Source organism: Nipponia nippon, unplaced genomic scaffold, assembly GCF_047370975.1.
Source record: "Nipponia nippon isolate SJK-2023a ecotype South Korea unplaced genomic scaffold, ASM4737097v1 scaffold_1, whole genome shotgun sequence".
NCBI lineage: Eukaryota > Metazoa > Chordata > Aves > Pelecaniformes > Threskiornithidae > Nipponia > Nipponia nippon.
Window position 1 is genome coordinate 160,224,462 of NW_028262290.1, and position 17,181 is coordinate 160,241,642.

A 17,181-nucleotide genomic window follows, 5' to 3' on the forward strand; every position below is an offset into this window, starting at 1 on the left:
TAGAAGGTTACAATGAGAAATTTAGCTGATAAGAGATCAAAGCTATACCAAAAGATTACTGTGCACCACATTAAATGGGGAAAGAGCAATTTGATTTTTCACAGTACAGTTCATGACTCCGTACTTTGGCCTTGTGTTGTTTGGACTGCGTAACCTTCAGGCAGTAAGTGGTAAATGATAACTCTTCTCTAATGTGACATTACTAACCACGAAAGGAATGTAGAGAGGCTGCAAATTCAACAACGAACATGTTTGCCCTGTTTCCGCTTTGCCTGTATTTTAAAGTGGAATGCAGTATGTTGAGCTTAATGTGGTTGTATCCTTTTCACTTCATCCTTTCTTCTTCCACTGGTGCATAAGGCAGTGAAAATAGCAGTATTCCCTGTCTCCTGAAAACACAAACATTTTTGTGGTACATCATGTCCTGGCCTTTATGGGTTTCCCCTTTCCCAGCATGAGAAGAGCCCAGGCCAGAGAAAGAAGGTGCTGGTTCCAAATTGAGGAGTTGCCTCTGAGTTCTCTTTTGGTCGGGGCTTCCTCTGCTCAGAAGAAGTGACAGAGGCAGAACATGCTTACAAATGGCCCTTTCCATATGATTGTGCAGTTAACCCCTGCTCTCCAAACAACTTCTGAGCCAAGTAATTTCCCAGAACATTCTTAAAAAGAGGGCATCTCAGCCAGAAGGCAGTCTGAGACTTACTCTAAGCTTGTGTGAGCAAGTCCTGTCGCAACTGCAGATATAGCACACAGGAGGGACTGAAAGAGTCCGCTCCGCATCCATTTTACACAGTCTTTGCTGCTCCAGCGTATGGAATTGGAGAGCCGTAACGTACAGCTGGGACGCTCTTCCAGCCCTAGATACAGAAAGGGAAACCAGATCGTTTCTGCAGCTACCTGCTTGTTAAACAGTAGCACTTCTCTGCAAGGCTATTCGTGCTCTTTCTTAGCCAAAATGTAGTAAACTCAAACCCAGGGCTGTTAACTTGTTCAGCGTGAAAGGCTATTACATCACACCCCGCCGCTGGCAGGGAGCCTGGGAACCGGGATGCGTGCAGCAAGTCCTTCGGTTTGGCCCTCTCCAAAAAGCCGTGCCACCTATCAGAGCTCCACAATCTAGCTGACTGATTAAGAGGTTTAAATCTGATGAAGAGAACAGAAAAGTGTTCTTTGATTCTGATGTTGTCTTAAAAAAAAAAAAAAAGCACAGGCTGGGAAAAAAGGAACCGGGTCTGCAAATGTACAAGAACTCCCTATTTCAGCATTCATGTGGTTTAAGGCAATGTATCAGAGTGCCAGGACATTACTGTGATTCAGCTTTGATTTACCCCACAGTAAACTGATCACAGAAATTAGAACCAGAAAGGCTGTCATTTACCAGTGAAGAAAGCTCTTGCAGTGGTGGTGTGTCCAGGCTAGTTTTAAGTGCCTTAATACCAGCAATCCTTCTGGGAGATGATTCTGTTCTCTAATAGATCCTATGGGCTGTAACAAGCTAGCATTGTTTAAACATTTCTCCCTACGGGAACTGGTGTTGTCCACGTGAAAGTGCCTTTAATTTAAAAATGGTATGTATTTGTCCAACGGTTGGCATGTAACTAATTAGTTGCAAACATAGTAAATGAATACCTTTGTGATGAACTACGTAACATAGATACCATATTAGCAGAAAAATGTCTTGAGCCCACCTGATTTGATTTCAGTCTCCTTTGACAGAGCACGATGGTGGCTCCACTGAATTGAATGTAGGCCCACAGGAGAATTATTTAATATGGTTGGAAAGTCCGCAGGGAGCTTCAGTGGGACATAAAGAATAAATGAACCAGTAAACTCACTTGGAACTGAACATTACAAAAATAGAAAGCTTCAGCTATACCAGACTACTTCTTTTTAATTACAGCTCCCATTTTATTAATATTCTGTTCTCTCACTTCACCTCCTCCCTATTAGTCTTATCTTTTGTATCACATTTGGTATTTTCCTCCCCTCTTAGTATTTAAAATATGCAACAAACATCTCAATAGACATTTCCTATTGGTTAATTTGCTTTTTTTAAAGCTACTTATTTGGTTTAGAAGAAAAAATGTTCAGTCACAGCCTCCTGAAACACTGGTTTCCTAATGTGTTTGTATTTGGTTGCAGTGTTCAGATTCACGGCAATCAATCTTAGGATACTGAGAAATTGTATTGCATAAAGATGATTTTTTTCTGCCCTGAGGAAACGTGTGTCTGTGTCAGCTTGTGGCTTTTTCTGCAGCCACAGAGATAATTTAATCAACTATCTATGGATTCGCTCAGTGGAGAATTTATTTTAATGGCACAAAGTCCTACAATTTCTGTTCCTCCTAGTCCTAGATCAAAAGGAGAAAGGCGAGGTGGAAAGGATGAATAGCCAGAATGCTGAGTCCAATCAATTCCCAGCTGCTTTGACAGCTCTCATAAGGCTCTAAGTAGCTAAGGCAATTAAAACTAGAGCATCTATGGCTCTTTTTAAAGATACACATTGGTACCAAAATCATGACCCCAGCATCCTGAAGACAGAGTTCGTGGCTTAAAGCTCAGTTACTTTTATCACCCTAAGTCCTGCACTATGCATGGTATAAAAAGGCTAAACCTAAGGATCTGGCCTCACGTGTCTATATAAATAGATATCTTTTGAATAAGTAACACGACGTAAGAGGGTGCTTTAAGATTGACAGCCTGGTTTTACCCATTGAACTGATGTCTCATGGCACAGCTTATTTCTGAATTTTAGACTTGTTAATTTTAAAAGCATCCTGTTATTTTGCTAGAAAATTGGAACTTGTAAGAGTAAGCTCTATTAGTAATTGGAAGCCGTATACATACTCTCTGATTTGATGTAAAGCTGCAACTTAATATAGGACCGCTGAGTTTCTTACCAGCTATATCTGGGCAATTTTGGAACAGAAGAATTATTTACCATCTAGGCTGTTTATTCACAAAGCAGTAGGGATTATAGACCAAATTCTTTCCATGAGAATGGAGGGGAGATGCAGTTTTGAACCTGTTTCGTTGCACCGTGCCTACTTACGTATTGGACTAGAGGGAAAATACAGCTAAGAATAAGCAAAAAATGCTTATGGAAGGGAACTTTACGAATTCCTCGCCGTCTTCACCTCTCTTAGCCCGGTTTTGTCTACAGTGTATTTTTAGATACACTGTCTTTAATGGCCAGCAGAGCTTTAAAGAATGTAAAAAGCTGGTTGCTGCCAAAAGGACATGGACTACATAAAGCAGCAATATTCCTTTCTCACCTCCTCACCGCATTCCCTAGTCCCTTCCTCTGACTGGATGAAATAAACTGGTGAAGTTGGGAGAAATAAGGGGGGTGTCACAAACAGCGCTCGCTTCTGTACGGCTTCGTTCCCCAGCTTTCACATTTTATAGTGTCACTACCTGCTTGTGCATGAGGAGAGCAATACAGCTCTTTCAAAATACAGCTTGTGTCTGTGTTTTTTTTCTTTTAAGATTACAGTCAAGCAAGTTTGGCCATTTGAAAGTCAGCTGCATGGGCTGCTGACTCAGAAAAGGACTAGATACCATCTTGGCAGCAGCTTGGAAAAATGTTTCCATTGTGCTGGTGAAATGAATGCAAAATATTTATTCTTTGAGCTTGTTCACAACAACATTCTCAGCTGGAACTGAGGGTGGGGCCGTGTGGAAGACGTTTGTAGGAAGACAGTAATGATTTGTACAGTGCCCAAGGTACGCATAATCTTATTTTATGATTAACAAAGGACAAGGCTCCTACCATATGGGGCTTATAAGCTGAAGTGTAAACTGGGGAAGTAATCAACAGAGAATAAAAGAGAAAAGGTAACAGAGGCAGAAGGTCAGCAAAAGAAGGAGAGGGGGCAAGAGGGGAGGTTTTTAATTTAGTCTTTTTGCATATTTAGGGTTACAGTAAATTGGCAGTGATAAGGTTAATACCTTAGACTTTTGACATTTTTATCTATCATACTTTTTCACTTGCAACTGCACAAGCCAGGGCATCTGTGGTATGTAGAAAGTCTTCGTCCTTGTACCTCAGAACAAAAAGTTACTAATTGCTATTTTGTGGTATACAAGCACATATGATTCAAGCAGAAAAATAAACGTGATTCTTGCCCTGAGGACCTTATTGTCCAAGAGCCTGATCTAGCAAAACAGGCCACTAAAACTGTAAGAAAGCATTGGCTTAAACAGGATTGTTCCTAAGCACTGCTTCTAGTATATGCTTGCAGAACAGATTTTAAGCGTAGCCGTAACATAGCTAGCAATGACAGGAGGCGCTGAAGAAAGGTAACCTGAAGGTTACAGCACTGAGCTTGGTTGAGGTTGCTATATATTTATGTTGCTGAATCGCAGGTGCTGTTTTGTTTTGGTTAATGTCAATGTGATGATGGCCTTGATCCAGGAAAGCACTTAAATGTGTGGTTAATTTTAAGTACGTTGGTAGTCCTGTTGGAGTCAACAGTACTAAAGCACTTAAAGCTATGTGCACCCCTAGTCGCTTTGCTGGATCAGGGTCTTCGTGCAGTCTTTGTTGTCTATTAAAACTCTTACAAATGACTGGCACAAGTACTGAAGTTGAGAAAGGAAGCTGATGGACAGACAGAGGATGGAAAAAAGAGTTGGGGAAAACGTTAAAGGTTCAGAAAAGACTAAGTGAGGGAAAGAGCTTGTGAATCAGAAAAGAAGAGAGGTCGTGGGACAATGGAAAACGGCTGATCCCTGAGTGGCAGGGAGAGCAGCAGCTGCAAGATTGGTATCTTCCCGCTGTTGTGTGTTTGGCCTTTCAAGCTTTGGGTGTTGGGATTGTATTTACTTGGAAACATTCGTGGTGTGTACTACCTCAGGATCCAGCTCCGTACCTAAATGGAAACAGCTGTTGATGAAGAAATGGCTTATGAAAGAAGACGATCGATTCCTCTCCAGCCCCTCTCCCTTAGGCAGGCTGATAGTAACTGCACAAGAGCACATCCCAACAATGTTGCACACAGGGACAGGCTGCTGCCAAAGCTGGTTTCTTAGGGAGCACCGCGAGGAATAGTTTCCACAGAGAGTGCACGACTTACTTTCCTGGAATATGTCTTCAGAAAAAGACAGCAAGATGCCACCAAGCATGGCTATGGTACAAAAGGACATAATGCAAACTGGTCACCGAGTAGTTTCTTCCATCATTCAAGATTTTACAGGTACGGAGGTTACATTTTGAAGAAAAGGATGCCTTCCTCAACCTTCCTCCTTTTCCTCATGGCCTCAAGCATTTGGCTGTTGCTGTTTTAGGGAAGAAATCTCGGATTCAGTTGCAGAGTTTTTTAAGGAAAACAAGAGTTTAGAAAGGATAAAAATGTAGACCCAGTACCTAGGGCATGCTTTAGAGATCAGAGGGAGCTGGCTGCAACCATCTGCCCTATCAGAGATCACTTGTGCGACTCTAAGTCACTTGGTCTCCCAGTGCCTCAGTTTCCCATTAATAAAAAAAATGGGGTAACACTTCTCTAAGTCAAAGAGATGTTATGATGGTAAATATACAAAAAAACTCTACAGAACTCAGATATTTCTAAAACAGGAGCTGCAAGTGGCTTAAGATAAGTTAACCATAGGTAACGTGTTGTATTTAAAGTTTATAGCAACAGGCTTTTACACTGCAGATTGTAACTGTGTATAGGAAGCTATCGTGTTTTCAGAGCACATCAAGATTTACACAAAAGATGACTGTAAAGTAGGCTGCTCTTCCGAGTTCTATGTTTATTTTAGAGCTTCCTTTAAAACAGTTCAGGCATTCTCAAGAACTATGAATTTTCAAAGAATTATCATAGGACATTCTGTCCTGTATATTATATAAGGATTAGTGTATATACACACATATCCAAAACTTGATGTTGTGCACTGCAGTATAGGCTTGCTAATTTTTATTTGTTTTTACCACAACTAGCCATGAAATTACTTTAAAACCATGAATCAATGTAATGTCTACCCAAGCCTATACAGGCTATACAGGGAAAAGCCTTACCCGTATTTCCATGTCTCTTTATGATATTGTTTGTAGTCATAAAACATTTAGCTCAGACACTTGATATGCTTCTTGCTTAGCACAGTCCTTGCTTCAGTCCTTCCAGACGGTGTCAAACCACAAAACCAGTACAGAGGACGATCTGGTTTCACCTGTAGCGTACCTGAATGATGGAAGGATATAGTTAAGAGGCTGTCAGAAGGGAAAGCAGGCATGACAGAAGGAAGATATCCATTGCATGTTGCTGTCATTGCAGATTTCTTTTGTGCATAACAATAAAAAAGAAGCAGCACAGAGAAACTGGGCATGGAGCAGCAGTAGACCTGGAGGTAGTTCAGGAAGAGTGTTAGGTTCCACAAGCTACACAGATTCGGTGCCATCTGAAAACCAGCTTTTTATCAAAAATTAATTTATTTGGAGATTACAGGTCAACCATAGGCTCTGTGTTGAAGGAAGTTTATTAATATATTGGTTTGTCTATGCACAATAGTAACTGCTCTGAGATAAGAGACTTCACAAGCTTATTGGGGCACTGATGGCACTCATGGCCAGAGTTTGTCAGCTGTGGGGTGGGCTTGAAATCTAATGCAAACACACAGCTCCTGCGTGCTGCGAGGTGTTTAATGTCCTCTTAGACCTGCACTGAAAAAGACTTTTATCTTTGCCTGCCTCTTTGAGATAGCTTTCAATTACTCCTTCTGGAGTCCTGTCTGAAGGTTGTCTCTGTTTTTCAGTAAACCACCCTTGTAACTCTGACCTGCATCATTCTGCTAACATCTAGGCTCAGTAGATCTGATTCCAGCCTTTCAAAACTGCTGATGATCATGAAAATTATGGTTTAACGGTAGGCTACTAATAGGTTACTAGAATTTTGCAGAGTTTACGGAAGCCTGAAGTGTGCCATCAGTTAACTTCAGGCTTTGCTAGGGAAAAAGCGTTTCATTTTAAATTTAAAAAATATCATCACTGAAAGCTGGTGTAATGTTTGCCCAGTGAAGTCAATATCCAGGACCGAGGCTTTGAAATATAACGCTAAGATGAGGAAAGCGAAATGGTGTATAGTAAATGTGTTTATTTAAATCAGATTTGGCTAAGTACTTTTTTTTTTTCACATTTGTTATTCTCAGTGGCCTCTGTTCTGCAGATTACTCATCAGTACTGTGGCCTCAATCCAGCTAAAATACTTAAGTAAGTGCTTAACTTTAACTAACACAAATAATCCTGTAGTCAACGCCAGTGAATGAAGACGCACATAAATGTGGGCTCACGCTTACTCTTCTTTTCCATTCACTTTAAATTAGTGGATGCTTACCTGTTCTTTACCATTAGCATTATCTTAATCTGTTCCTTGAGGGTTTTTTTAAATGTATGATGTTTGTCACAACAAAATATTTACTGTAATCATGCTTATTACCCGATTACTGCAGCTCGCTCCAGCAATAATTTCCCCTTGCCCTCAACCATGCCCTGCGGTGTGATAGGAGGTAGGTCCTATCTCAGAGACTAAGGAGCACTCAAGCAGAGGTGAGAAAACAGCTAAAGTGTATCTTTTCGAGCATATACGATAACAAACATTTCAGACAAGAACACTTAAAAACTCTGGAATAGATTAAAACAGTAAGCGGCATCCCCGTGTTTGCAGAATCGGGTAGCACGCTTGTAACGTCAGTACTCTTAACAAAGTCAGGTTAGTTCCTCACGAGTACTTAACTTTTTTGAACTTTGTGTTCAAAAGGACAAATTTAAATTGTTAGGTTGTTTGATTAATAACGTGTCGCGCTGATAATATTGATTCACACTCCACCTATATTCTACATGAGTAATCTGCGGAATGACTACTGGCCACAAAGGCTTACGGAGAGACCGCATCTGATATTCTTGACTCAGAACCCTGCCTTCTCGGAGTTGCAGGGTGATACAGGATCGGACACACAGCTAGAGATTAGGGGTTATGTAAACAAATCCTGCCTCTTCTCCACTTCTGCCTTGACTTCTCTGTAAGAATTCAGCTGGGGATCTAGACTGTTCCTTGGTCTTTTACTTCCTTTGAAGTTTGTTTTTTAGAAGTGCTTCACTCTTCTGTCACTGGTACCATTTTTTTTCTCTCAAAGTGAGGTGCTGCAGGAGACTGTTTGTGTATAAGATGGGTTCTTTGTTTCTGGTGTTAGATCAAAGGAGGTTTTGTAAATCTATTCTGTTTCTCAATTAAGGGAGTGACAGAACTCACTGGGATTAAACTGCAAGTTCATTTCCGTACAGAAATATTTAGGAAGGGCTCTCCACTAAGAATGTGAAATCACTCTGTGCATTCAGTTCACATGTCTGCAGGGTAAACAGATTTCAACACTCGGCACTGTAATTACAGTGAAGATTTAGTAGAAATGCAGGGTGTCCATTTCATCATCCTTCCTAGTGCTGAATGCACTCCCATATTCCTTTTTTTTTGTTAAGATTTGGCTAAATTTGATTGTTGCTCCATTTATGTTATCCATTTAACCTACTAAAGATCCCCAACTGTGACTGTTTATCACTAATAATTAACTCTGTAAAGTAATTAATATTATAGCTACTGTTCTGTGGGAGGATAGCTGCATTGGGAGGCTGGTTACGAGTTCTAAAACGCAAAGGCAATGTATAGTTGATCTGTATTCCATGTCAAAAGACGCCTGCCTAGGACCACTGGGCAATTCGTGTTCTGATGATATCGGGATGAGGAAAAAAAATCCTTTCAGGGTGGAGTTACCCAATGGCAAACTCTGTTTGAGCTGTTTTAAAATGAAACCGTTAGAGCCGCCTTTAACCTCCCCATACAGTATTAGAAAGATATATAGAATATAGACACGCTCCGTCACTTCCGTACCCGCTGCAGGATAGTTGTGTCTCTAATCCATTGGGTGCCTTGCAGATCAGTGCCAGGGCACCAAACTGATGCCAGTAAGGATGCAGTGGGACCATACGATGCCGATACAGAGTGCGTTTTCTGTGCCAGGTTTTGTTATGGGATTTGGTTACTGCGTTCTAAACAAATTGTAATCTCGGAGTTGTCACCACCTTCATTTATACGTGCTGCACACTGACGTGATTATAACATCTAATACTTCAAAAGCCTTTTAAGACTAGAGTGAATTTTATTGCATTCCTTCCAGGTACAGGAAGAAAAAACTTGAAACCGGTATTTTATGTGAGGCATCCCCTTCCTTACTAGTTTGTTTGGTGCTGGAAAATAGAATCATAGAATCATAGAATCATTAAGGTTGGAAAAGACCCTTGAGATCATCAAGTCCAACCATTAACCTATCACTGCCAAGCCCACCACTAAACCATGTCCTCGAGCACCACATCTGCCCTGCTTTTAAATACCTCCAGGGATGGGGACTCAACCACTTCCCTGGGCAGCCTGTGCCAGTGCCTGGCTGCCCTTTCGGTGAAGAAGTTTTTTCTAATATCCAACCTAAACCTCCCCTGGCGCAGCTTGAGGCCGTTTCCTCTCATCCTAGATTCCTTAGAATAAATGGTAGAAACTACAATTCCTGCACAGCTGCTCTGTTCGCTCCGAGCTTGTCGAGGTAAGGAGGACTTGGTGTCGGAACCAGGCCCAGAGCTCTTCACTGGGACTGACCGTCTTCTCTGACCACCTAAGAGGCTCTGGGACGGCCGTCCCACAGGCAGCCCTTCCACCACGCAGTTAGCGTTTTTAAATACAGGAGGGATCCAAGACGGGATCCTAACCTGAACCTCACTGATTCCAGTGTTATTCAGCTGTCGTAAACCACTGGTGTCAGTTATCACACTCTAGCAGAAAACAAGTAGGAGTTTAATTTACAGTTTAACCAGCAGATGAAACCTTTTTTTCTGATAACTTCTGTCTTTTTCCACTTCATGAAGCAGACTAAATGAAACCAAAAATAAGCAGTAAGTGTTTTAAATTAATTTTTCACAAACAGATTGCAACAGAATAAGTGTTATCTATGACACACATTTGGAAAAATTCTAAAAGTTGTTCATTGACAGCTCATCAGGAGAAGAGCTGTTAACTACTTGAGTTGCATAGAACTGTAATTGTAGTAAGGAGCACTAGCAAATGGTGGGAAAATTACCATTTGTAGTTTACTCTTGCATTCAAAATGGGTTCGCCTTGATTTGCATTTAGATGGGAATTCCTTCTTGTTGCTCTTCAATCCATTAGGTTTTGTAAGGTAAGTAGCTTTTTTTTTTTTCTTCTGAAGTACTTCGAAGGGCATTCGGTTTTACTGCTGAACTATGAGCCGTGCAGGGGCCACTCCGAGCATATCGTTACTGTGTCACTGCCTTCATTGAGCAGAATGAAAGGAGGAACAGAAAGGTCAGGAAAAGCTTTGAGACAGGCAGCTTTGAATTTACCTGGAAATGCCTGTTTCTAAATAAAGCACAGGTAACGTTTTTGTTGCAATGCTTGAATAAGTCTGTTCCACCCAGACTTGTGATTTGCAGCAGCATTTCTTTTTTTAGGTTGTTCTTTCTATTCCTACCCAGTCATCAAAGACTAATATGTAATCTTTATTATTACTCAAACAATATTTGCTTTAGAATTTTTCTAATTTAGAATTAAGGCTACTTGTTTGGGGGGCAAAGCAAATTTACATTTGTATTAGATTGTTAGTAAACTGGCTTTTGTACAAAACACACATATAAAGACTTCTCATTGAATTCTCATACTAAGACTAAATATGTTTTTCTAAAGATTGGGCAAAAATAGGAACAAAAGAAAATAAGTCTGGAAAGGACATTAAAAATTCATTTTCTCCCACAGCATAGTCAACGATATGTAAATAATTTCCAACACATGTTTTTTTTTTAACCTGTTGCTAAAAACCTCCCGGGACAGAGATTTTACGGGTTTTTTCAGCAAAACGTGCTGGTGCTTCACTGTTGTTACGTTCAGAAAGTTCTCCCAAAGTCCAGCCTAAGACTTCCTTGCTAAAGGCTAAGTAGATGATAACTCCTTATCCCATAAACAGTGGACCCAGAAGATGATAGTTTATCACTCTCCTTCTTGCAAAAACACATTATATTTGGAGACTGTTATTATATTTTCCTTCAGTCCTCTTTTTTGTTTTTTCTAGACTAAGAAACTGGGAGGTTTTTGAGTGCTTCTTTACAGGCCATGTTTTCTGAACTCCTAGATGATTGTTGTTGCTTTTCTTTGGACTCTCTTGGTTCATTCTCAAGTTCAGTGCCCAAAACTGAATGCAGTGTCCCAGCTGGCATCTAACCAGGGAATGTGTAGAACAGATTCTCCGTGTCTTACTTATAACACATTTGTAGATAGCGTGATTTTTTTTCCAGGCATCAGACATTGTTGTCTGACATTTAGTTTCACTCTCAGGTCTTTTCCTTGCATGACCGTTGCAAGCCGATCCTTTCCCATTTTATTTTTGCATTTGATTATTGTGTAACGCGCTCTACTTAACCCATATCAAAGTGCATCCTGTTTTTCAAAGCATTGCAGCAATTCTCAAGATTATTTTTAAGTTCTAAGGCTATCCCTAAAAGAGCAGCGTCTCTTAGCATTGAGTCATTTGAAAATGCGATCAGGTTATTCATTATTCCTTCATCAATGATATTAGATAGAACAGAGACCTCTCTGGAGCCCTCTTTTAGACCCTTCCAGTTAGATAAAGAAATCTTACTACCTTCCTTGTGAATATCGTTGTGACCTTTAGCAGCCGTTTCATCTAGACTATCTGCCTTGCTTACGTGAGTGTCATGCAAGACAGTGTCAAAAGTCCTGTTAACTCATGTTGCATCTGCTTAGCACAAGACTTCTAGCCTGTTATTAATTGAAGTGACAGAGATTGGCTCGGCATCGTTTATACACGTCGGCTGTTACTGATGATCTTTCTTTCCTGTAACTACTTAAAACGGGTGTGTTTGTTCTTATCCATCTTGGAATCCAAGCTACGCTGGCTCGTTTACTGTTCCTTGTCTCCCTCCCCCCACCTTCCCTTACAGATAGGTACGCTACACAGAATGAACCTGACCAAACGGGGACGCAGAGATGTAGCCAGTACAAGGACTGGGCTCCAGCATGCTTTTATCCCAAGTAGTTGTCTAAAATAGGCCACGTGAATGATGGCCTAGAAACACTTGTTTCTCCACTGGCTGCAGAAGCAGCAGCTTAGGGTAACTCGTTCAGTACGAAAAGCTACACAGGAGGTGTCTACGCTCAGGTGAGATGAATCTCGTTCAAAGCATTTTGATATAGCTGGTCTGCCACTGATAGATCCGTATCCCAGTGGATGCATTCCTGCTAATTCAGGGAGGCAAGATGGCAGGAAACTACATCAAAAATCATCTTCTGTGAATGTTAATTGCTGTTCACATCCCTGAACCGTCCCTACAGTTTAAATACTTAGCGTGTTCTTATGAAAATAATGGGATTCCTTCAATAGGGCATAGGACTAAGAGGACTCCTAGATTATCAGATAGGTTTTAACATATTCATTATAAGTGCATATATAATTTACAGGGCTGGTTTTACTTCTAGAGAATAACTCCCTTTACCCTAGAAAGCTAAAGAAAACAGGCAGAGACAAAGTAAGCAGTTACCTATTAAAACTTAGGTTCTAGCCTTCCCACAAGTCCTAAAACCTCTTTTGTTTACATCCACCTTTTTATGACTTTTGCTGTTTTATCAACGTTGAGTTGTTTTACTTTGCCTCGACAAAGATTGCTGGCACTGCTGTATTACGCTTCTGTATTAGCGTTATGTCGTAGGTCCATGTTTTTTGGCATAAGTAATGCCCCTGTAAAAACCAAATTGAAACCTAGCAAAGAAGAAATGTATTCAGGCAGTTTTGGGTTTGCATATATTTCTCTTCTAAACTTTTATGTATAAAATTTATTTTGCTTAGCAGTATTCAGTATATGAAGTATATACTGTCTTGTCGCATTGGGTATCTCAAACAGTTAAAATGGGTTATCTGACACGCTCTGATAGCAAATATTTAAACCATAATCTAGACAATCCCTTGGTTATAGTTAATAGAAACCTCCTGTGGCAGTAGAACAAATAGTCACAATAAACTGATATTGAAATGTTACAATATATAATATCATCTTGGTGGGAGTTACAAGTCCTTTGAAAGACAGATCTTTTCCCTATCTTTAACCGGTAATCCTTTTGTAAAATGGCAGACAGAGTTCGTAGAGAGAAGCAATACCTAAGACCGTTGAGAATATCTGCTCGTTTGTCCAATGCTGTAGTGTTCACAATGAACAAGACAGGGTTTTCACCACTGATTTAAGCAGACTTAAGAGCGGGTTGTTTCCAGAAGGTGTGGACCCACTGTCACTCCTGCCCTTGGCACTCCTTGTGCCAGTGCTAGCCGGTACAGCTGCGCAGTGGGTTGGATCAGGAACTGAGCTGGATAAAAACCAATCTTTTCTGTTGGTCCGTTTGGTTTTCAGCTGCATCAGTTTCCTGTTCTGACTCACTGTGTTGTCTACAAGCCAAAAGGAGCTAGAATGCAAAGCGAGGAGCAAAATGAACGCCATGGTCAGCATGATGTTGCTGGGATGGAGTTTCAGCCTTTACGTCTCAATTTCCTTTGGGTTTTTTTGAGCAGTATGGATGTTACATCGTAGCTATAACGTTTCCATTACAAATCTCTGTTATGTATTAAATTACTGCCTTTATACTGAGTTTCTCATAGTACTCTTGGTCTGGATGTAGATTCTGTCACTCTAAAACCCTGACCTTGCAGTAAGCTCCGAGGTTCACAGTCCAGTGTAGCTCATTGCATGAAACAGGCTTAACTGACTTTCTGTAAACATACCCATGTTTTGCAGCAGCTGAAATGCAATGCAGCTTTGAAGATTCAGTGTCGCTTCCTCATGAGTTCTGTGTCCTCATGGCTGGTGCGTACTAGATAATTATGGGGAGTAAATACTTGTTCTTTTAAAAACAGAAACAAAATCATGACAGTTATTTCCAATCAGATATGTCATCTTATTCTTTTCTTCTTTTGGTTAGCAAAAGAGGTTAAAAACTCTTATCAATATCACGGTGCATGATAAGGAAGATAAATTATTTAGAGCTTTTAAAGATAGCTCCCAGAGATAATTAAAAGCTTCCAAAGCATTTTAATTAGTAGGCTGAAAATATTAGAAATTAATATGAACTGCTTTGGTATCTTCTGTGGCTGGTCAGAGTATTTATTGAAATCCTAGAAGTCTTTTAAAAATACGACTAGGAATGAAATATTTTAGGATTTTCTTTCCAAAGGATCTTTACAGTAAAGAGGAACTGGATATTGTTAACTTCCTCATCTATTCTTAAAAGTCTCCCTAGAAAGAGGCAGCTTGGGAAAAAGAAGCTGTCACCAGCGGTAGCTTCCTTGCTGGAAATGTCTCTGGACTTGAGAAATGACAAACAGACAGATTTCTGTTTTCCCATAATTTTTGCCTCTCTCCTCCCATCATAGCTTTAATTCTAATCATCTTTCATACCTTCCTGTGTTCTACGCACATTACTGTGCTACCCTAGATCTAAACCTTCCCTCTTTGAAGGACTTGCTGAACTTTTGAAGCTTGAGCCTCTCCTTAGGGACCAACAGATTTTAAACGTTCTCTAATGGCTCCTGTGACTCCTTTGGAGCACCATGCATGCGTGTCTGCCCACAAGATGTGTTGCCAGTGCCAAAGAAATAATCTGTTTATCCACCTCTACAGCATCCATGCCTGAACTGGTCCTGCTGGGCTTCCTGAACAGTCAGTGGGGACCTATTCATTACAGTTAAGGAAGCCTAGCTATAGCTTACCACATCTCACTGTCTAAATAAATCTAAATGATTAATGTCTTTCAAATATTTCCTTATTTCCATTGATTCTGCTGTAGCCTGGTTTACCAGCTCAGATGCAGACCTGTAAAGCTGGCTGTAATAAATCCCATTCTTGGTAAGCAGAAGCCTGCCACGGTGTAAACTCCATCCTTCAGACCCTGGTAGCAGCAAGTGGTTTGGGCTGTCAGCATGTCAGCATTTGGGCTCAGTGCTTGCGGGCAAGGTCAGGGCGTTTCGCCGCCTCACACCCAACGCGGTTGAGAACAGCTCTGAAATTCCAGTCTGTGGTGACAGCAATGGTGGGGCAGTCAATTTTATTTTTTTTTTTTTTTGGTTCTTTGAGAGCGATTTTTAAAGTAGGATCATCTAGTCTGATCTGCTGCACAGTGTAAAGTAGAATTTCACTCAGTAATCCCTGGGTCAGGTCCCCCCTAACTTCTGGCTGAGCTGAAGCACGTTGTGAGCAGGGCGCTCCGCCGCAAGGCCGCCTCGCTCCTCCTCGGGAGAGCGACCAGCTCTGACAGAGGCGCCCGGCTTGCATGGAAGACGCCGACATTCGGGCTAATCTTGAATTGTAACTTCTCGAACGTTTTAAATGGAAACGAGCGCGTCTGTTGCCAGAGCGGGTACCCCGGGACGGCGGCTCGGCTCAGGGCGGGAGCTCCCTGTCACACACGGGGGAAACCCCCTCAACACGCCCCCCCCCCAGGCTTCCCCCCCCGGAGGGCAGTGGAACTGTCGGCTTCCCCGGCGCTGCCTTGCAGGTGAACGGGCGGGACCATACCAACCCCGTCTGGCGGGGGGGGGAGCGGAGGGCTTTCCTCCCCTCCGCCTCCTTTTGCACTGCTCTAGTCCACAGCAGCCAGGCGAGGAGCCGAGCCTACAGAGCGGGCTGCGAAAGGCGGTTGGCCTGGCAGAGCTCCTGGGGCAGTAAACCTCTCCCTCCTGGCCCTCCCCCTCTGCGCGCGGAAGTGGTAGTTACCTTCCCCTCCCGCCGCCGACCAACGGGCTTGACTGCAGCAAAATGGACCGTACCAATCCCTCCGCCGGAGGGGGGGGCGGGGGAGAGGCGGCGGCGAGGCGTGGCGGGAAGCGCTGTCCTGCGAGAGGGCGTCCGGCCTCCCCGCGCGCCTGACGGCCGCCAAGGGCAGCTGCCTCGGCGCGGGGGAGAGGCGGCGCCTCCCGGAGGCACGGCCGCGGGGAGCCCGGGGGCCGCAGGGTTAATGGGCTGGGCGCAGCCGCCGCGACGGGGGGAGGAAGGGCGAGTCCCGGTTCCTCCCCCCTCAGTGTGTGCGGTGCGTGTGGGAGAGGCAGCGCACACCGAGCCGTGCGTGTGGGAGAGGCCGAGGGGCAGCCGCCGCCCGGCCTCAGCGCCGTCCCGCCTTCCCTCCCCTCAGCGCTCGGCGGGAACCGCGCCAGCCGCCCCCTCAGCGCCGCCACTCCCCTCCGCCGCGCCGGGCTGCTCCGATGCCGCCGCGGGGCCGGTGAGTCCGCGCCTGGATGCTCATCTCCTTCTCCTCTCTTCCCTCCCGCAGGCGGCGGCAGCGGCTCCGGCTCCCTCTCAGCTCCCGGCCGCCTCCGAAGGGATGCTGGAGAAACTAGAGCTCGAAGATGAAGGTAAAAATCCAGGGAAGGGGGGGTCCCGGGGGCGGGTCGGCGGACACCCACGCACCCAGCGGGGTCTGGGCCGAGGGGAGGGAGCGGGGTATCCCCGGCGAGGAGCCCGCCCCGGCGAGGGGGTTGCGCCGTGCCCGGGCCGGCCGCGGTGCCGCCGCCTGCCCTGGCCGTGTCCTTGCAGGGCGGGTCGCAACCTTCCCCCCGCCCCGGCCCGCTCCTTTTGTCCGGGCTGTGGCTGCGGCCCGGCTCGCAGCTGACGGCAGCACTTGCCCGGCCGCGGCCGCGCCGGCGGTGCGCGCTTTCAGCCTGCAGTTCCAGTCCGCCGGGGTCCCTGGCACCGGAGGGAAGACAACCTTCGTGGCATCCCCTCCTCCTCCCGCTAAAACACTCGTTCTCCTCGAATATGTCTGCGATACCAAATATAGGCTTTGAGAGCGAGGTGCGAGCAACGATGGAAAGCTTTTTCAACTAAAGCTTCTACTCCTTATGGATATGCATACATCCGCTTAAAGCGGACAGCTGTAAACTAAATTTTCCTTATGTGGCTGCTCTCTTACGTTGTTCTTAGCTGTCCTATTAAGAGCTGCAGTTTTAACAGAGTGTGCTGTTCTTAATAGGGGAACTCCTGGCAAGTTTTTGTATCTTGCAGGCACTAAACTGTGCTGTGGAGAAGCGTGAATATTTTTGCTCGAACTTGCACAAAGCATTCGCTTACCTCTGAAAGAT

At 43.6% G+C, this 17,181-nt stretch overlaps 1 protein-coding gene and 1 long non-coding RNA gene across 10 annotated transcripts in view; one reads left to right on the plus strand and one right to left on the minus strand.

The window, feature by feature from the left end:
• Window positions 1–17,181, plus strand: part of PRKAG2 (protein kinase AMP-activated non-catalytic subunit gamma 2) — a 228,908-nt gene that overhangs the window by 158,390 nt on the left and 53,337 nt on the right. For 7 of the 9 annotated variants that reach the window (XM_087730584.1, XM_087730609.1, XM_087730592.1 and 4 more), the window contains one exon: window positions 16,374–16,455. In XM_087730584.1, the coding sequence (XP_087586710.1) occupies window positions 16,374–16,455 (82 nt within the window). The other 2 variants (XM_087730627.1, XM_087730639.1) reach the window with 2 other exon arrangements.
• LOC148057686 (uncharacterized) lies at window positions 1,904–15,957 on the minus strand. Its single transcript, XR_015698644.1, has 3 exons — window positions 15,821–15,957; window positions 6,017–6,179; window positions 1,904–5,277 (listed from the first exon to the last, which is right to left on the minus strand). It is a non-coding gene; the product is annotated as an uncharacterized LOC148057686 (long non-coding RNA).